The sequence below is a fragment of the Aulonocara stuartgranti genome (genome assembly GCF_965226115.1).
Source record: "Aulonocara stuartgranti genome assembly, chromosome: 6".
NCBI classification, from domain to species: domain Eukaryota; kingdom Metazoa; phylum Chordata; class Actinopteri; order Cichliformes; family Cichlidae; genus Aulonocara; species Aulonocara stuartgranti.
Window position 1 is genome coordinate 25081999 of NC_138944.1, and position 22111 is coordinate 25104109.

The 22111-nt window shown below is 40.9% G+C and overlaps 1 protein-coding gene across 3 annotated transcripts in view; it reads left to right on the forward strand.

Annotated features, from left to right (window-relative positions):
• The window catches only part of cntln (centlein, centrosomal protein), a 93148-nt gene that overhangs the window by 69340 nt on the left and 1697 nt on the right, over positions 1-22111 (forward strand). For 2 of the 3 annotated variants that reach the window (XM_082536834.1, XM_082536836.1), the window contains 2 exons: positions 5706-5903; positions 11339-11413. In XM_082536834.1, coding sequence (XP_082392960.1) covers positions 5706-5903; positions 11339-11413 — 273 coding nt within the window. The remainder of the gene's footprint in view (positions 1-5705; positions 5904-11338; positions 11414-22111) is intronic. The other variant, XM_082536835.1, reaches the window with a different exon arrangement.

Below are 22111 nucleotides of genomic sequence, written 5' to 3' on the forward strand. Positions count from 1 at the left end.
AAAGTCCAGAGTTTGTATACTCAAAACATCTTTCTCATCTTAAATCAGTAGCCTATGCTTTGGTGTGTTTGCAAGTTCTCTTTCTATAACTTGAATTGGAAAACTAGTGTTGCATTTTTATTTTTCAAAAGTTTAATTTTGAGGATATGGTACAAGGATCCATGTAAATTTTTAAAAGAACTGCATCAGTGTCGCCTCTTTGTTAAAACATAGACCCGCTGGAAGCAGATGACATGAGTGTGTGCCAAATGTTGATTGGTTGACCATTGTTGCCAGTATAGAGCAGGGAGCGGTGGCGGACATCAACGGGAGCAGAATAACTGTTTTAAAAACACAGCATGGAAAGCACAGAACGTGGCTGCAGTGGACACTTTTCATTGTTTTTAACACCTGACTTCACTTCAGCTCTTCTCTGTTATGATTTTGATGTCTCTGTGGCTGGCTGGCGGACCAGCGACAGCACAAACAAGAGTGGCCCACAGACCCATTGTACCACATGTTTTGTACACAGCTTCCATCTGGCAACAGATGGTTTCTGCAGGCAGACATGCCTTCCCCGGGCTGCCAGCTGACAGTGATTGCACTACTGCTGGGCCATAAATTCCAATTCATCACCTGTATGCACAGCACCTGCAAAGGGGTCTCAACTGTGTCGCAATACTTACATTTTCTCAAAAATAAGGACTTAGGCAACAACATGAACAGAGGGGGCGATGTCTATGTCAAAACGACTGACTGAACAATTTCCCTGCATTAGTTAGGCAGAATCTCTATACAGGACAGGTCATCCACTTACTGAGCTTGGCTATTCATGTGACAAGATAACTATTTCGCATGTCTACCCTGGGATCCTATTTGATATTTAACACACTTTTCTAGTCTCTAGCACCTGCAGACTAACAAATGTTTTATGCTAGGCCAGTCATTAGCACTTCTGAGAAACAACAGAGAACAATATATCAACATAAACTGTTGATAACGTACAAATGAGTGTGCTGGATGCACACAAGGAGGAAAATATGATGGGGACCTTTTGCTTAAATATGACTAGCAAATGCATCATAATTACAAGAGAAGATTTGGTTATTAAAATCTCTTGATTATAAGAAAAGAATGAAGATAAATCTGAAGCCTTCCAGTTTTTTGCCCTTGTACATGCGTACAGTGAATAACACTGTATGCGAGTGGATTGAGTCACACTTTTATTTCTTCTGCACTGGCAACAGTCATGGCTGGGGGCATTGTGTTTTCTCAGTGTCTATCCATCCCGCCCGTTCTCGTGAGCTCGATATATCTCTTCACTTTCACTTGGAATCGAGGATGAACCGATTACATGTTGGACGTCCAAGGTCGAGGTGTATGCAGCTGGAAAAATGTCTGCAATTATTACAGTAAACAGGATGAAGTTTCACACAGATGTTTGAAAGGATGAAAACATGACTTGGTGACATTTATTATTCAAAGGTCAACGGTCACCTGCTTTCTGGAGAAACCGTTTTCTGGCCATTATTCAATTCAGTATTAACTCAGGAACAGAGGAGGAGATTGCATCAGTACACAAGTCTCGGTCAGATGCTAAATTGGTGACAATCTATGTATTTAGTTGGATTTTAAAACCTTCAACACACCAACTTAGCTGTTAATAGAACAGAATAGAATAATCCTTTAATTGTCCCACAAAGGGAAATTTGGGTGTAACAGCAGCGAGAAAGACACATATACAAACAAACAGTAAACAAGACACAGAACAGATACATACACAATTTTTACATATTTACATATGGACAATGGTTACCAAAAACAGAGTACTGTACCCTTATTAAATTAAATAAAATGAAATTCAGATAAGAGGATGACATGTTAACATTAACAATAGATTAATGGTGTAGGAAGAAAATCCTTCAGCACTTATTTATATAGTAATATTTATTGATCCCAGATTCAAAGATTTCAGGGCAGAGTCTGGGATCTCCATGGACTACCCCTGGTGTAATGCTTTGCTTGTGGGGAAAGATGCTTATTGTTTGTATTCAGAAGAACACCTGTCAAGGATTCAACCCAAGAACTAACTAAAACTGGTGAGCTGATTAGCAGAGCATCGTGGTATAAAACTCATACTTGTTGAAAATAAAACAAGCCACTCGAGATAGTTGAGGTTTCTATTGGACCCCTCTCTGTTCAGTTATTCTGGGCATTTTCAGCTGGAAGAATACCCACAATACCCTGCTGGAATTGGAGACCCCACTTGGCCCACAAAGGCCTCGCAAAGTTCCAAGACCAGAAAGACCGTTAACACTACCTTACTTGGCCTGACATCACCACACCCAGCTCTCCATAAGTGTCAGAAGATGGATGAATAAAACTGGAACATTGCGTCAGTGCAGGCCACCACTCTAAGAATACTGCATGCCCACTGGGAACAGGCGCCATTGTCTTTGTCTAGACCTAATCCATCACCTTGAGGTGTGTTTCAGTGTTTGTGTCAGTCTATGTGTGTGTCTGCCAGAGACTGATAAAGACTACCCATCAGTTCTGTTCAGCTGACGCCTGTCTGTCAAAGGAAGAAAGGGCTTGCCAGAGATTGATAGAGGTGCAGTATTTTTGCACACACATAAATCTCGTGCAAGATTATTGCCACAGTTCAGTTGCAATTTTGTATCGTTTTTGTCCTTACAAGCAAGAAAAACAGAATTTTTAACTTTTTCTTCCCATTTTTGCAAACTGTGATTTCTTTTACGCAGCTAAGCCTTCATCCTTTCCTCTTGTGTAAATTTACTGCCTACACACACATACACATTCGTGTAGTGCAGAAGACCTGCCTGCATGCAAAGAGAAGTTGCATCACATGCAAACGCTTGCACATATAGATGTGCATAAAAACACAGTTCATGCTTGTGTTACTGGTCTCCTCCATTCCCATAACCCTGAGCTGTTGGGGCCATTGTGGTGTTGTTGAGGATTCACATCATTGTTTGTCTCCCCCTGGCTCTTGTGATCCCCTATAAGAACACCAAGCCCTTTGATTGGACTGCCTGACGTCCGGAGGAGATTTACTCTTGTCATGTATTGATCAGGACCGGAGGGCTGCACATGTGTGTGAGAGTGTGTGTGTGTGTGTGTGTATAGATGTGTCTGTTTGTGCCTTTATGAGCTTGTTTTTTTTTTTGTTCTTTGTACCTGTGCGATTTGTGTGTGTCTGCGTGTGCCTGAGTGTGTGTGTGTGTGTGTGTGTGTGTGTGTGTGTGTGTGTGTGTGTGTGTGTGTGTATTTCTTTATTGTGTGCCAGCAAACCCTTTTGGCCCCTGTGCACGCCCCAGGCTGTAAGCACTGCTCTTGAACTGCTAAACAGTGGCCCTGCATGTAGTGACTGCTCCACAATACACAAACACAGAGGAGTTTTTTCTCTTGCAGAGTACAAAAAGTACAATTTTTGGCCAGTCATCCCTACATCCCCTATTTTTTTTTTATATAGATGTGTGTTTTTTAATTACTTTAAAATGCTGTCAGGCTCAGAGATGCAGGACATCAAAACTATTCATAACAAGAGATGTGAGAGCCACATATGACTTTCATATTCTGTGAAACAGACTTCCGCAACCTCATTCAGGCTCATAGGGTATGCAATAAACTGCTAAACAGCAGTTGCTATTATCAGTGGGTAGATGATCCAACAAAATTAGAGCATTTCTCCTCTTGCTCTGTTCTTTTTATTTATAAAGGGCCCATTGTGTGCTCATGTGTGTAAATGCTAATTCAGTGGTAGTTTATTATCAAAGAGGATATCTTTTAGCTGCTCATTTGATCCACATCTCCATGCCCTGATCCTCGTCCTGTCTAAATTGGCCCTCTGGCCATACTGTTTGTGGTACTCGCCAGGCTAAGACCTCTTAATAAACACACACACACACACATTTTTCCATCTGTGTATTTCAAAAGCTTGTATGTGTGAACGCTTGCATTCGCCAGTCCCAGTCATCTCTCCCAGAGTCAAAATGAGTGATAAAGTCACCCCTTAATCTCCTTCTGGATGATTCCACACACAATATTTACGGCAATTGAATTTAACCCTTGACTAATGAGTGAATGTCTATTGGGCTGTAAATATAAGAATAGGATGTCCAACTGTTAGTTAATGAGCTGCATATTCCCTAAGGCTGAATAGAGCTAAGATGACCTAAATGAACTGAAGCTGGCTTCCTTAATAACTAGTGTTTATGTCTTCTGTTCATCATCTTGAATATTTATATCCATATGAAAGTAGAAGCAATTGTGACGGCACAGAGGTACAGGGGTTAACACGGTGTTGAGACCTGCGATGTACTGGCAGCCTATCCAGTATATCACAGAGCTACTCCGCCTCTCTCCGTGTGACAGCTGGGATAGGCTCCAGCCTCCGAGCGACCCTAAATTGGATAAGCAATTAAGAGGATGGATGGATGCTTGTGAAAATAATTCACTAATGCTGCATTTTGAAGTTTAATCAAGACTTTGTCACACTGTTTTCTAGAAGTGCAACTGGTGAATCTGTACTGACACCTCACACTTTCACTTTTTAACTTTTCCCCGAAACATTTAAACTTAATTTTTTTCATTTGAATGAATTTACTACATTATGATCTTCCTTAAAGACATTCCCTTTGTATTTCTGAATGTTCAGTGTTTTGCTAATAGACCAGAAGCATTATGTCAACTGCAAGCCTTTAACTACTCTCTCAGCAGTCTCCAGCAGGGACCACTTCTAGTTTTGTAAACTGCACCTGGTGCACCTGTGTAAAATGAAGACGGAAAAGTGGAGATTTTTTGCGCAATTCAGCGCTGCTCATGTGTGATTACCAGTGTTACTTTAAAGCCCTTGAGTGCTTTCTGTGTTTGTACTTAGGTTTGTGTCGGTGTACGTGCCCCGCGCTTCTTGTTTGCCTGCTTGTGTTTTCTGCCGTCCAAGAGGAAGTTGTACTTTGTGTTTCTTTTTTATTTTGTTTTGTGTACTGCAAGTTCTCCTGTCTCTAGCTTTCCCTCATCTGACCATCTATTCCAAGGTCAGCTTTTCAGCGGGCTTACAAGGGAATGATACAGAAGATTATTGCCTCGATCAATAAGCTCAAAATGAAGCAAAGGGGAGTTTACTTTATTGACTTTCTCGTGTACAGTGGCAGTTTTAACATTTAATTGTCTCTCTGTATTTAGAGCAAACTCCCATTTAGTGCCCGACAACTGTGCCATCGCAGGCCTTCCTCGTCTCGCTTGCCTTTCACTTGGGCACCATTTGAAACAGCCCTTCGTAGCTTAATTATTAACAGTGTTATGCTGCCCTGTTGTACTGTGAGACATTCAGAAAGCAAATAAATAAATGAATGGCTGTATTTTCAGTAGCTCCCTGTCTTTCTCTCTCTGATGCATGATTCTCTGTCTGTGGAGAATTTAGCAAAACTTGGGGTGCGTTTGATATCAAAGCTCTGTTCCCTCAGCTTTCAATCGACAGGGCAACAAACCCTCAGGTCCACATTCCTACAGGGGAGCGTGAGGCGAAACCGAAGAGAATCTGAGTGTGTCAAACTCAATATTCCTCCATAATGTACTAGGCCTCTCTGGCGCATGCTTGATCAATTTCATTTATTCATCTGCCAGGCAGAGCTATCCCTCTTGTTTTTCTACATCCATTTCATCATCCTCTTCTTTTTTTATTCCTTTTTCTCCTCCCCCTTCAGGCCCTGGCCAGTGAAATACTTTTAGACGTTCAAGAGGTCAAGCAGCAGTTGATGAAGAGGAGGAGGTTGAGGCAGGCCAACTCTGTGGCAGCAAAGGGCGGCCTCTCAGCCAAGTCTATGATCAAAGCCAAGTCCATTGCTGCCTCCATCCTCAATATGTCAGAGAATGATCTCGCAGACATAATGGAAACTGATCAGGTAAGCCCAGGAGACTGTGTTCACGATTATATACAAATTCTAAGTTAAAGAATTATATCAAGTTTAGGATTGATTAAGCCCAGGGCATTCAGCATACCTGTGATAGATTTTTTTTAATGCTGTAAAATTTTGAAACATCCTCAAAGTTTTTTTTGTTTCTGTGCATGTGCACCATGGATTGGCAAGGACAGTATGGCATTAATATTGGCTTTGGCTTTGGGTATCTTCTTTGTCAAGTAAAGCAAAATTAGTGTCAAAGAGCTACTTTGCTCTGTCTGCTGGGAACAGAAACTATAGATTGGCGTCAGTCTGAAAAGAAGGAAAGAGGAGAGAAGTAGGTGCCATCTCATTTCATTTCATTGTCCAACAGTGTTTAACCTTCCTGGAAATGTCTGCTTGTGTCTGACCTCCTCTCATTGATGCGTAGATAGAGCAAGTAAGCAATCCTGGAGAACTTTAAAAAAAATGCGCAGAGGCATGTCACTAATAAGTTGGGAAGTAACAGTGTCAAAGCGAAGACTCCATGTTTAAAGTGAGTGTTCAATCCAGGCAAGATCAAAAACCTGTCAACTCCTGCAGCACATATCAACTTGATATAAGATTTAATAATGGCACAAGCTGAGTGCGTACAACTTTTTACCCCTCCTTTCAGGTAAAAGCAGTCATTGAACAGAAAATTCCTTGTTATTGAGTGTTGTCGGTTTTCAGAAGTCTTCCAGACTCTTTTACAACTTGGTGGGCCATCGCTCCACCATAGATCACACCCAGCCATGTCATCAATTAGCAGCCCTATGTTACAATCAGCCTCACATCCCTGGGGACTTCCTCCCATCTATCACAAGATGAGAGAGGGCGCAGCAGACACTTACTCACACTTGAAACCAATTTTAGCCCTTTGCTGCACAGCTCCACCCAAGAGATGAAAGGGAACAGTTTCTCACTTGACAAACAGTCCCTTTCACCAAAGCTTTAACCTCTGTTGGTAAAATCACTCTTTTTCTCTTCACCACCTGTTTTCTTCCACTGCATTTTATTAGTGATGGTTTATTAGAATCTACTTGGTGCCTTAACACTGGTTTGTTTACCCCTTGTGTCTGTGTTTATTAAAGGATGTAAAAGGTTAAAACTTTTTTACTGTTAAAATTCAAAAGAAAGACTACAGTATAATGTAGTCTGTTGTTCACTTGGGATAGCAGGTACGGTTGCTGGAAAAAAGTTTGTGAACCCTTTCTGTTTAAATATGGCCCAAATAACCATCCAGTCTCATTCCCTTTTAACTCATAAAACTAGACAAAGACAGCCCCATTAAAGAGATGAAAAGAAACTATTAGACTCAGGAAAAAGGTGCCCAATATTATATTTGAAAAATTACACAGATCTCAGGAATTTGTAGGCTGTAATGATAATCAGGTGTTTCTATTTAAAGAACAGGGAGTTGTTGTTTATGTTTATCATGCTACAAAATGATCTTTAAATAGGGACATAAGAAATCCATAACCGGGCTGCCTTTGTGCAAATGAATTCAACACCACCAGGAGTGGTTGACCAACAAATCATTCCAAGAGGAAGCCTTGTAACAGTCTAGGAGGTCACAAAGGATCCCAGGGTAACTTCTAAGCAACTAAATGCCTCATTAGTTCAACATTGGTTCATAAAAGAGTTCATGAGTGTACCGCCAAGAGAACTCTAAACAGTAATGATGTGCATGACAGGGCTTCAAGGAAAAGGTAACCATTCTCAGTCTAAATATTTTGTTCGCCTGCCAGAAAGCTGGTTTCCCAATGTTTTCTAGAAAGATGAGGCCAAAATAGAAGTTATTTAAATGTGAATGATGTTCAGAAGAAAATGCAGAATTCCAATGTAACCTCTGAAATGTGGCGATTGTGGTTTGGACCTGCTTCACTGCATCTGGGCCAGGATGGCAGAACATCATTTATGGAGCGATGAGTTTTGAAATAAATCAGCAAATTTTAAAGGAAAATGTCAGGACATCTAAATCTCAAGAGAAAGTGGGTCATGCAGGAAGACAGCAGCCGCTCGGCACACAAGTCATCCCAGCAAAGAATAGCCAAAAAAGAATAAATATGATTTTTGGATTGAACATGTCAAAGTTCCGTCTTTTATTGAACAGAACCTCATGTAGAAAGTTCATTTGGGCAAACGTGAGCGAGGCAATGAGCAAAAGTTCCTCCAAGCTATTGTTCAAGAATGATCAGGATTTTTGTTTCTGTTTTTCCACTTCTTGGAAAATTGGACTCGGTTATACAGAAAATCAGAAACTAGCAAAGTGTTCACAAACCTTTTCCTTCAGCTGTAAGCAAAATATATGCAGAAGATTCCTAACAGCTTGTGGTTATTAAAAAAAATCACTCTATCTCATTATCCACAATCTGGACTCACTTATATATGTGACAAAGTACTGACTCATGATTTTTTCTTTAGCATTTTGTACAAGCAAATGTTTCATGTTATTTGTTTCTGAAATATGCCCCTCACTCAGTAAACTCTGAGCAGCGTGTCCACAATCTTTTTCGATTGTGAGTTACTCATTGAGCTTGAGGACTGACACGATGTTACTGTATCAGGATGTCCCAGCAGTGTTCAACAAGTCCAACACATAGCAAGTTTATTCATTTATTCATTTAGTTTTGCGATACCAGTGAGCTGAATGAAAGTTCAGGCTCTGTGGGATTGTTTTTACTTCTCTTTTTTTACTTTTAAATGAGAACGCTGCATTGCCAACAGTTACTTTCTTTTAGTTTGATGTCTCTTGTCAACAATATTTCTAGAAGTTTTCAGCTTTGGAGGGCACTAGTACTTGGTTTTGAAATCGATACATTTTTGAATTTCAAGTGTTTCAAATTGTTTAAGTGAATTATTCCTGGTTCTATTTACAATTTCAGGGGATTTGGGGAATAGATGGCCTTCTTGTAATGACCATCATCTTTTCCTATTCTTAGTCATTTTCTGTTCTCTAGAGAAATAATCTTTGTTCACTTGTTTCTGCCTTAAAATTGTCAGTGAGCGCATTCGTCACTGTATACACAAATGCGAGTTTTAACTCGGCTGTGCAAAGAAGACACATAAATAACGAAGATGGAGAAATGCTCAGTTCAGATGGACTAAGGTGAGCTGAAAAAAACTCTCAAAATCTAAATCTGAGCTAAAAACCGTCTGGCTTGTTATCACTACAAAAGCCAGCACCTTTGATTGTATGGGAGCACATTAGTGCCAATGGAATGGGGGGACTTGCACGTCTGCAAAGAACCCATTATTACTAAACATTATCTACAAGTTTTGGAGTGCATATAACTGCTCTTGAATGAAGACTTTGCATGTTTTCAATGAGAAAATGCCAATCTAGTCAGTGATAAACCTGTCACCCATACAAAGCATTTAGCTCATTATGTATCAAGGAATTCCCTGAGCTTTAAACATCAATTTTAAAATCAGCATATCAGCAAAATGTCTAGGTGTTATTGTACTGATTCTGTTATATAATATGTAGGGCTTGAGTAACGTGCAAATCATACAGTTTATACAGCATCCCATCTTTAGGAATGTTGTTTTTCATTTATTAATTAATATCAATATTCACTTCTTTGCTTCTTTGCTACACATAATTAAATGAAACACACTTATTCCACGCATATTTACACACTGCTGTCATCCTCAACACTCTTACTGTCCACTATCCAGTTCATGTGTGCAACAGAGCCGCAGAAAGGCCCGAGCAGCTCCACGCTCCCTTGGCAACTTGTTGTGGAGTTAATGATCCAGATGTAATAAAGCTATAATTGCCAGGCCAGTTTGTTTTGCACCTGATATTGGATGGAGGGTCAGTGCTTTGTTATGTATTTATCAAGGGCCAGCAAGCGCCCACACATTTACACGCAAACACTTTCACACAGTGCATACATGCGTTTTACACACAGTGTTCACCTATTTTGTGAGATGTTTTAAGACAGCACTCACAAAAGGCTTTCTTTTTTTCTCAGTAATATAAACACACAAACACACACACTTGTTATGACCTTGCTTTCGATGTAGGTCTCTGTTTCCCAAGCATCATTCACTAATTAGGCAAAACAAGCACTATCACCAGAGACCTTATATAGGGTACCAAACAGCTGGGGATCAACAGGAAGAGATACAGACTTGCAGACTGTTGTCATACATCCTGTGGTATGTGAATGCTCCCAGCCATCATGTCAAGGTTAGTGGGATAAAGTGTGCAGTGAAATGAAACATGTCCAGTACTAAAATATATCCTTCCAGTGCTTCCAGTAAGACAAAAACAAGGCAAGCTGCTTTGTTAAAGGAAAGCCTTGATTATCGTGAATACATAATTAAACAAAGGGCCAGCAAATACAACAGTGAAAACATCCTTTAATATACAGATAGATTTTCTGTTATCTTCCATGGTTCAGGATTTTTGTATTTATTTGTCTAAATTTAGAGGATATTTGTAATTTAATTGTCTATAGCAATGATGTCAAATGTAAGACCCAGGGGCCTTAATTGGCCCAGCCTCCTTGATGGCTTTGGAAAATATAGAGGACATACATTTTTTTAGATTTTCCTGTTGATAAAGACCTCTCCCATAGCCCTTCATACTACACCAAAGTAGTTAAGTAATAAATAAAAAAGTATAAATACAGAAAAGCAGCCAGCTAGCAGAACTTCTGTAATTTGACACATTTATCAAGTAGAAAAACTGAAAAACGATTGAAATTGCATGGATTCCCTTTAGTCTTTGTATAATGTAATGTGCTTTATTAGTACACAGTACATAAAGCTGCATTTATGAAAGCTTTATTTAATTAATACTGTAATTACATTGAAAGAAGAAGTAAAAAGTGGACACATAGAATTAAGATAACTCCAACTCACATGAAACGGTTTTGTACCTGTTAGAGCCATTGTGTCACTGCAGGGACGTTTTCAAACCCACACACACACGCACTCAGACTTTTCTCCTCCTGCTCTTCCTCTTGTATCCCTGCGAGCCAACACAAGTCGCGTCACATCTTGTCCAGTGCCACTTTGGATTTGAAGTGAAGAGGAAGCATAGGTAGCTCAGGAGTACGTGCTCATGGCCATGTAGTTCCGTTTCACCATGTTCATTAGCACTGCCACTCTCTTAGGTCTTTACACATGAGTAGTATGCAGAGGCATTCTGGGATACCTTGCAATAGTCTCCACAATGCTTCTTAAAGGTCCTAACTGGTGCAACTGGTGCTACATTTCTGTCCTTTGGCAACAAATGTGTTTCTTTGTAGAAACATTATACCTCAATAATGTCTGACGTGACATTTTATACAAAATGTAAATATTCCTACAATTTAATGAAGGTTGTCGCTCAACACTTTTGATTCCTTGTCCTATGATCTCTAAAAGAAAACACTGCTGAGAATCTCCTTTTGTGTTTACAGGGGACGGCAGATTGCTCAGAGTATCCCAGAGATCAGCAGTGGCTGGCCCATGTAAACCACATTCTCCAGCAGAAGGTCAGTCTCACCTACTTGCAGTAATGATCACATAACTTGTTCCTGCTTAGGCAGTGCAATAGTCACAAAATAATATATTTTTGTTTTAATGTGCAAAAACACAAACGCTTGCTTTAGTCCCACTAAGATTTTAATTACCAGTCACACTTTAATCTGTTTACTTTATATAAGTAATTCGTGGTTACTGCACAGTTACTACTGTGTTCGAATAAGTCATTACCTGCAGTCCAGGCAGGCCTATTTTCAGTATTGGTTGCACAGGGAATTAAAAAGACATTGCAGAAATGTACTTGCTAATATGGTCTAACATAACAAACAAGTGCATGATTTATTTCAACAGAAAGGCAATTATGTATTTTCCCAACCAAAGCAAGTTTGTTTTCCAGCCAGCTATCAATCCATTTCCTTAACCCCTTATCTAATTCATGATCACTAAGGGGCTGTATCCCAGCTGACACTGGGCAACAGGTAGTACTAGTAGTAATTATTTAGTTATTATTTGCAAGAGCTTGTTTTATCAGTGGGGTTAGGTTAACTAGTGATTCAAAATTGTGCATAGGTGTGAATGTGAGTGTGAATGGGTGTGTGTGTGCGTTGGCAGTGTGATAAATTGGTGGCCTGTCCAGATGTACCCTGCCCCTCGTCCTATGGTGGTTCCAGCCCCCCGCCACCCTGAATTGGATGGCTGGCTGGATGGACTGTGTCTCCATGTTCATGAGTTTCATGGATGGATCGGATTGGATGAGATAACAGAGAACCTAAAAAAAAACATGCATTCATGCTGTAAGTTGCTGTTGACCTACAGTAAGTTGAGCTTTCTTTGCCATACTGAAGCAGGAAATTCTATCAAATATATGTAATATCTGGTCCTAGCTTACTTTGTTACTATGTAGTTGTTTGGGATAAATCAGCAGCAGCAGCAGTGAGAGGAAAAGGAAACAACAAATGCTCGTTTAAAGACACCCAAAGAGTGAGCAGGATGATTTCGCTGTAAAAATTCCTCTCTTCCAAACATCACAGATGTTCTGTTTAGAATTTTTGAGTTTTGATAAAAACTTAGGGTATTTTTTTAAACATGTAATATGTTCACTGTGTAAGAGATTCAAAGAGTTTCATTTCATTTGTGCGTCATAGATGTTGCTTCATTTTTGTTTGTTTTTAATAAAAGCTGTGTCAGATAATTAGAGATATCCAGGCCCTCAGGTGTGTCCAAACCTTTGGCTGGCACTGTATATGTTTTTGAACAATGAAGAAATCTATTTATTTATTGACTAAGGCATTTTATTTATTTATCTATGATTAAGTGGATGTTTTGGTGTCTACGTTACAGTTTGGTTTAGCCAAATGTGGCTTTGTTACTTGTCAGTCTTCAATGCTTGAAAAACAAAAATTGGCCACCAAATACAGTAAGTGGAGGATTTTTTTCCCACCCCAACGATCCTGCTCAGCCTCTGAAAAAAAAAAAGACAATAATGCAAAAGATAAACAAAGAAAAGCAACTAGATTGTGGCTGTGTTGGAGTCTTTGTGTGCACACAGCCAGTCATCTGTGAGTGCTCTGCTGGAGCTTTGCTCGAGTGCTGTCAACGTCTGCTCGCTGTGATATGTGTATGATTGAGAGTGTCGAGTATGTGTGTGTGTCTTGTCTGTGTTCTTGTCAGCGGCTGCCGCAGGCACTCATGCGTCGCCTCCGCACCACGACACACACCAGACACTGTTCTCTTGTTCCCCAGATCTTCTTCTGACCTTTCCACCTTCCTCTCCCCCTCCCACACTAACACACACACAACACTCTACTGAATCCATGTTTTTCCCTTCTAGCTGGACAGCTCTCAGTCCCTGCTCTCTCTCTCTGCCATCCTCCACTGTCCCGCATTCTTCACTCTCTCTCTCTCTCTCTCTCTCTCTCTGGCTCAGACCCCGAGGCAGCTTGTTAGTGGGGAACTAAATATTGATTTGGCGGGCCTGTCGATGCCGGGAGAATGAGCTAGTGTCCACCAGAGACCTCGGCACCGGCAGCCTGCTATCGACGTTTTCCGTGGGCAGAACAGGGATGGTGGGGGGGGGCTGGAGTTGGTGTGCAGAGTGGAGGAGGAGAAAAGCGGAGTATGACAAGGCTGAGACTCGCCCCCAGGTCCCTGTGGGGACCACTGGGACCACCGCAGTCATCCCCCTTCACTGAAACAGACTTTTTCTATCCCCTTTCAAGTCCATCTTGTTCTGTTTTTTTTTTTTTTTTGGTTTTTTTGCTGTTTGTTTATTTTATTTTTCTTCTCGGCTCGATCATGCAGTTTCTTCTCGCTGTCTGGTTTTTAAAAGCGTATTGTCATATTAAGTGGACACCAGGCTCTGTCTTTGCCTTTCTCTTTCATATTTCTATATTTTTTGGGGCAGCTGGTGGGACATCTTGCATGCCAAAAGATCAGGTTTTTTCATAAGCTTAATTTATGTGTTTAAGACCGCTGTGATATCGGACCTACACTAAGTGAAAGCTGCTGCAGAGAAGCCAACATTTTCTAGTGAGTGCATACACTTCAAGAACTCCAGTAAAGTACCCGCTTGGTTTTTCGACTCTCTGTCATAGCTTATGAAAGGCTCACCAAGCAGAACATCTGTGAAGTGGAATGGCCTGGGCTGTCACCCTGTCTGTGACACTAATAACACACTCCCCTAATAGCGATATGATCTTACCCGGAGCAGTACTCATACACACTTCCTCGAATAAAAAGACACAGAGACAGAAATAGACCCAGTGAAAGGAAAGATGAGAGAGATCCATGTCCTTAACTGGCTGGCTGTCACCAGAAGAGGATGAGGATATGTCCATCTGTGTGTGTGTGTGTGTGTGTGTGTGTGTGTGTGTGTGTGTGTGTGTGTGTGTGTGTGTGTGTGTGTGTGTGTGTGTGTGTGTGTGTTTGTGTGTGTGCACCACACTCACGACAGCCTCATCTTGTCACTGTCAGTGCTTAATGGAGCTGCCAGTGGGACAGCACTTTATTATCTCAGTGGCCCTGTCAATGGCAAACCCATCACTCATTCTGTGTGTGTGTGTGTGTGTGTGTGTGTGTGTGTGTGTGTGTGTGTGTGTGTGTGTGTGTGTGGATACGACGATAGGTACCTATGTGTGCGTCTTTGTCTGTGTGTGGGCCATTGTTTATAATCACTGTCATGCACTGCCACATGTCAACGTAACAAGAAAGAGAGGTGTTGGCAGTACGCTAACAAACTCTGTGTTGCAGACCTGATGATATGTGATGGTGTATGTGTTGAGGTAACTGCTCCCTTCATGCCATAGAAGTGCCATAGATTTCCGGAGCCCCCTCACCCCTGCCCCACATGTCCACTCAAAACAAAATGAAACATTGCGTTCATTTTCTCGTCTCTCACCTCCACTGGTGAGTTAATGAAATCAAACCCTGCGCCTCTCAGTAGAGAGCCACCGTAAGCGGCGCTCCATAGCCAGAATCAAGGGACGATGCTGTCTAATAATCATGAGCAGGCCAGGGGGTGTGCTATATGGCTCCACCTCAACCTACCATGAATAAGGCCAGCGGTGAAGATGGAGTGTCCATGTGGGCCATGGGGTCCAGGTACCGACCCGGGGAAGCATTGATTTAATTGCCTTTGGTTTATTTGTGGAGTCCTAATTATTGACTGGAGGTAGAATTTAATGGACCAAGTCTTTATGAAGACAGGGAAATGACTGCCTTCTGCTGCTGGCCAATAATGAACAGGAGCAGCATGTGCATGCAAGCGTGTGCACATGCACGCAAGCACACACGTTCCCTCCAGATCATTTTTCAGACTCATTTTGTATACACACACACCTATCTGAAGCCTCATGACAGCATAATAACATTTAAAAAGTCATTGACTCTGTTGATTTCTTTATGAGAGGACAGTGGTTTGGTTTACTGGTATGGGGTGGCGCTGAGGGCCTGCTAATATTTACCTCACAATCACACCCAAGGGAGACGTACAAGCATCACTTCTTATCAGCCTCCGAGCTATAACAAGCAGGTGAACATTACATTAAGACAGTGGTAGAGACAAGCCAGACCAATCAGGACTGGACTTGTTATAAAACATCAAAGGCGTTTATGGGTGGTCTCTAAGGCTGAAATAATTCCTGTAATTTCAAACCTGTATCAAACTTTCGGGAGGGTTTCCTGTAGCCCATTTCTACAGTGGTAAATAGCATTAAATAGCACTTTTTTCATGTCACTTCTTATAAAGGCTTCACACTATATTGGTATTTCTATGAGGTGTTACATCATTAACCCTTGGTTTTAAAAATATCTATGGCTCTGTTTCCATGCACTCTGAAACTTTTCTGTTGTTGGTGGTGCTGTGAGAGTGAGGAGCAGTGTGTTGTGTTGTGTGGCTCATTATGCCTCTGTAATGACAAGGAACAGCCCTTAGTCCCACACTTCTCTCTGAAGGAAAGTGGCTCTAATTAAGCTCCAATTAATGACTGAGCTAATTAAATCAGACACTCTTTTTGGTCCCTGTAAGTATGTTTGTATGTGTGTGGAGGGGACTTGAGTTGAGACTTTGTACTGTAAATGTGTCACTGAAACAGTGAAGGGTTCCCAGGAGGAGACTAATATTATTGTTGTTAGTATCAGAGTGCTCTGTGAGTTTTCTGGCCTATTCAGCCTGCGTTTCAGATAAAAAGAAACTGCAGATGCAGCTTCTTGCTGATGTTCCTTAGCCATTAATGGGTTGGGTGATTAAAGCTGTTGAATTTGCACTACATGAACAACAAGTATTGGGCCACATCTCTTAATCTTTGAGTTCACGTGTTACCGAGCAAGTAGCCATACAGTCACGAAACATTTGTGGAAAGAATGGGTCATTTTCAATAACATCTCAATCTCATTCAGTAACTGCACAGTTCCATAATTCATCCGGCATTAACATCAGCACAAAACTGCGTGCCGGGAATTTTGTGGCATGGGATTCCATCATCATCATCATCATCATCATTTATTTATTTATATAGCACTTTAAAAACACAAGTGGTAGACCAAAGTGCTGTACAATACTAATATGCACATAGTAATAAAACCAGACATAGCAATAAAATAAAAATATCAGTTACCCACAGAGTTAAAAGCCAGGGAATAAAAATAGGTTTTTAATAAAGACTTAAAAACTGGCACTGATGTAGCCTGTCTAATATGAAGAGGAAGGTTATTCCAAAGCATCGGCGCAGCAACAGAGAACGCTCGGTCTCCTCTAAGTTTCAGCCGTGACTTTGGGACCGAAAGCAGCAACTGCTCAGCTGACCGAAGGGAACGAGTGGGGACGTGGGGCTTCAACAAGTCAGACAAATAAAGAGGTGCCAGACCATTTAGAGATTTTAAAACCAATAAAAGGGCTTTAAAACTGATCCTGTATTCAATTGGAAGCCAGTGTAAAGAGGGCGTCCTCTAGGTCTAATTTGCAGATGGCTACCACTTTTGTCCAGATAACAGAGCAGGGGTGTTGAACAGAAGGCCAGAATCTGCCTGGGTAAAGACTCCCATCTTGCCCCATGATGACTCAACAAAGAGTACATAGATGTAGAACTTTTAAATGCATTTTCATAACTTTTACAGTGGGTTCGTGGAAAAAATGAACTTTTCTTTGAATTAATAAAAATGTTTTATAATTGTGGGACAGTCTGGGCAATGAAATGCCAGAACGCTTTCTGTAAGTTTGCATGTCTGTCATGTAGTTTCACTGGTCCAGCCCACTTAAGTACTCAATTTTAGTTAAAGTTGAGGGGCAAGGTGAAAAAAGATTTCTTGAAGCCTCTTTGGTGCTTTAAATGTTACTGATTGTATCCAAGGGCGATTTAGTCTGCTGATGGGCACAGTAGACTAACGGGGCAGTTGTTCTGCTCATTTCTAACTGTACCCCAGTAGCTTGCATTATTTACAGTTTATCCTCTGTCTGAAAGAAGGTATTTTAGTTCTTCTCCTATTAGGACAATTCTCCTTTAAGCCGGCTCTGTTTGACTGCCGCTGGTAATCTCAGGTACACACCAGAGCTGTGTACCTGAGATGACCATATTAAAGATATACGCTCTCAGTGACATCACACAAAGCCAATAGTAGAAATAATCTCTTTAGATAAGGATTCACAGCGATTATTCTGTCTCATTATTGAATAATAATGAGTCCACAATCGGTAGTGGTGTATGTATGAAAGAAAATAAGTAAAAGCGTAATCAGGAACTTTTAAGTTAATATAGAAAAATTATCTACACTGAACTGATGGCTTGATGCATTGCCTTCCCTCTGAACCCACACTAGAAGCTGGTAAGTCTTAGCAGCTTTTTATTTTGTGACAGCTTGCTGCCAGCACAGCCACTTTTCCTGACTGCAACTCCTTCCCAGTGCATTACCTTGACCGATGAGCCATAACTGTTACATAGCCATGTTCTGGGTTTCTGAATTCCACCTAAAGGTTGCATCTGTTTTGTATGGATATCACCTTTCTATATTTATACCCCAATCATGCCTGAATCACCTCATTTTCACACCTAATGAGTATGAACCTGAAACAAAGACCGGGTGCTTTCCTATGTTTAATCTAGGGTGTATTTAGGTCAGATCCCTAACAAATGCATGTTGCGCTCTGAAATGATGTTTGCAAACAACGTATCAAGAAAAGGAGAGATTTTTAATTACAGTATTTGTGGCCCCAAGTGTCCAATTCCCTTTCATATCAGTCTCCAGTGGCCTAAAGGGGAGAAAAGCGAGGGATCTGCTATGCTGCTGGGGTAGGTAATTACGAAGGAGAGCAAGAGAATAGGCTCGTCGGTGCTTTAGTGATTTTCTTACCTGAGCCCCTCTTTGCAAATGTGACATATTCATTATTGGAGATAATCAAATGCAAGTACGGTGCCTTTGTGCTTTTTTTAATCTATTTATCATGTTGTTGTTGTTGTTATTCCCCCGTTTGATAAATTTGATTTTCAAACAAAAGTGAGAAGATCAGAGATCAAAGAGCTGTTTCCACCCTCCCTCTGCTATAAAACTACTGTAACTACTTCTCCCTTACCTTGACTAGTGGCCTAGATTGGAGATGACTCACTAGCCAGAGACAAAGATGTACAGCAGGTTTCCCTTCACACCCCAAGAAAGCCTATCATAGCACTCACTTCTTCATTTATTTATTTATTTAACACTCAGCTCATATCAGTAGTGCACACTGGCTTTATTATGTATAAACGTACAAACTGTATGAAAGTTTTGGTTTTTACAGCTGCCGATATGCACACTCCTTGAAGATTTTTCAAGGACCTAAATGTTGTTTGTATAGCAGAGTACTGGAGTTCAGTGGCAACATCTACATTATTAAATATACATGACTATTGCAGTTACATTGACAATAGCTCGTGAATAACTAAGAATCCTCCTTGCTAAGGTCCTCTTGTATTTCTTTTTAGGCTCTGCAAGCCTCTCCTCCCTCCACATTTCTATTCATTTAGATATCCAGCCATCTGACACAATCTCTGAAACCAAATTGGGCCCTTGGAAATAATTGTGTTAACCCATTCCGAGGGAGAAGACAAAAGAGGTGGAATGATTGATCTTTTATTTTTAAAAAAAAGTTGTGTGTAATGCCACTACCAGACCAGCGTCGCTGGAGTGCGGAAACTTTGAGCTGCTTGTTGCCTTGAGGTGTGCCCCAGGCTATAGCATAGCAGTGTCGTTTAATTGGCTCATAAAAACACCTCTTGCTTGCAGCCCCTGTCCTTGTCCACACACACTCACACACGTATACCCACACAAACTTGTCAGTGTCAGTGGCTTTGCACGTCAGTTCACTCCTGAAACATGTTCATGAAATCATACATAGACAAAAGGTCGGCTCTGCAGGGCCTGTTGAATAGTAATGGATGCGAGTTAGCATGGCTTAATGCTACAGTAGCTATTTTAGTGTTGCCAAAGGGGACAGGGCCTCTTGCAAAACAGCCGTTGTGTTGCTGGTGCTTGCTAGCTCCGCCAAAGGGGACAGGGGCCCAGCTAAATCAACTGTAGCATAACATTAGTGCCAGTTCTTAACACCGCCTTAAGCAGCCCAGGGGATCCAGCCAGAGCAGCTGCATCACAGCTTACCTCCAACCATCCTGCAGGGTATCAGTCCCGAGCTAATGTGGCAGTCAGATGAAAGAGAATGATAGTGCTGCTTGTCCCATTTGTGAGCACTTGTGTTTTCTTGTGTCAGAATCTGCTAGTGTAAGAAACAATCAAAATTAAGGCATTTTCATTGAAATTGAATATCAGCCAAGAGACAAATTTGCACAATATACACACACACACACACACACACACACACACACACACACACTTCATTACATCAACACTCAAAAAGCTTTATAATCCTGTTGATGGTTTTTGTGTACCTACTCGTGTTTATACAGAATCTGTTCCTTGAATTTCTCATGACTTCAAATGGGTAATGCCTTGTTTTAAGGGATGATACCTGTGATGAGTGGCAGAAAGGTTCATGGTGTCCTTTGTTTTTTCTTTTTGTTCCTGTCTGAGAAAAGGACTGCCAAAAATAAGTTTTTAAAATGAAGGAATTGAAAGCACATTGAGTTTGTTGCATACATTCAGCATCTTTTTTTAGGCCTAAATCTCACTTAATGTTAGGTTTATCTAGATCATGTTTACCTGTTAGTGTTGTTTACTCATATTCCCACATCGGGACTTTTAATGATCCAGTCTCCCACTTTGCTATCCCACAGAGCCCCGTGTTGTGGCTGTGTCTCTATTTTAGTGCGTTTGTTTGCATAGTTAGTGGCTCTAAGTGCAATTAGCTTATTAAGAAATGTGAGTGTGTGTGTGTGAAACAGAGAGAGTGAGCTCTCTCTGGAGGACAGAGGCAGAGGGAGATGTCTCAGCAGTTACTTCAGTGTAGTGGTTCTCTGAGGAGTTATGCTGTGTGTTTGAAGCATCCAGTGCTGCTGGAACTGACTCCCCAGTGCACGCGTGCACAAGTGCACACTCACACACACTTTCTCACATACTTCCTGGCACATACGGCCTTGTGTTCCCTGATTCTTTTACCTTTAATGAAGAAGAGAAGGTGTCAAGGGGCAGGAGAACTGCGTGTGTGTGTATATTTGAGTTTCTAATGCGCACTCTCCAGCTGTATTTGAAACTGAGTACTAAAAGTTTTAAACTAGGTTTTAGTACCATTTTGGATCCAAGCATTATCTGCAAACTGTCACCATCTTGGTGACAGTTTGGATCAGTGGGTGGGAGCTATCAGCTAATACTGACAGGCTTGGCTAGCAAATTCTATCCTTATACTGTATACTTGCAACACAGACACCTGAACATTAGTCCAAAGTAACATACAAATAAAGTACTAGACTTTAACTCAAAACTGAAGCACAGATATTGCTATTAAATTTGTTGTATAATTACTTTAAAATGCTCCAAAAAGCACAACACTGCAAGCACAGTGGCATGGCACAACATAGAGCCACCTTGACAGGACAAGACTCAGCTGTACATCTGCACATAATGGATAAAGGTCGCTGTTAGGATGCCTGTATTCACATTTTGGACAGAGAAGACAGAGTTTGAAAGCAAAAGAGGCCATCGATGTCGGTGATGTAATGATGTAATCGATGTAATGAACATCATTCAACAGAGGTGGTGACTTACGACACCAGCTGTCAGCCACCTACAATGCAGTCTTGACATCCCTAACCAGACAGCTAGCAACTACAACTACCTATGTCAACACTCACACACATTATAAGGAGTCTGAGTGCTGACATACCATCCATAGGGTTGTAACCAAGAGAAAAAATAAACAAATAAGGGTTTAACATGGGAATCAATGGAGCTACACTTTGGCACCAGCCTCAAGTGGTGCTCAGAACAACCTCAACTTCATTTTTCAAACCTGGAGGTTTCTCTGTTACTGTTTGCTTAATCAAGATCATATTTTACAATTTTTTCTTCTTTCTGCTTCTGTGTGTAGTTCGAGGGCTCTTGTTTTCACACTCTCTTTTATGAAATAATCACATCTGTCCTGTCCCTTCTCACTTCATGCTATGGGACTTGGTAAATTGGTCAGGGAAATATCATGCTTCCCTTGCTTACAAAATGTGCCTATAAAAAGCATTGCATAACTTAAGGGGAATATGTATGGGTGAGTCGGTGCACATTCAAATCAAATCCTCCTGTCGATGAGGAAGAAAAACAAAATTACCCAGTACTCTGAGGAGGAACCTGCCAATTCTTTGTTTTCACATTTATGAATTAATCAGTATCAGCTCTCATCCTTTCCTCTTCCTGGTATAGATTCAATCCAGTGACGCACACAAAAAGCAATACTTTAAGTTTTTACCATTGGTGCTAATTATGCCTAGAGGCACAATAAGGAAAAAATGGATAAAGCTTCTGGGAAAATGTATTGTCTCTTTAGACTCATGAAAACAAGATTGTGGGTGGCGTTTTTTTTTGTGTTTTTTTTTTTTTTACAGTTACAGGATAAAATTACTCTTTTAGAGCTGTTTCACAGCACTACTCACAAGAAACATTAATTCAGTTCATTTTTTTATGTAGCACCAAATCACAACAACAGTCACCTCCAGGGCCTTTATATTGTTAGGTAACGATCCTACTGTAATACAGAGAGAACCTCAACAATCATACAATCAGACCCCCTTTGAGCAAGTGAT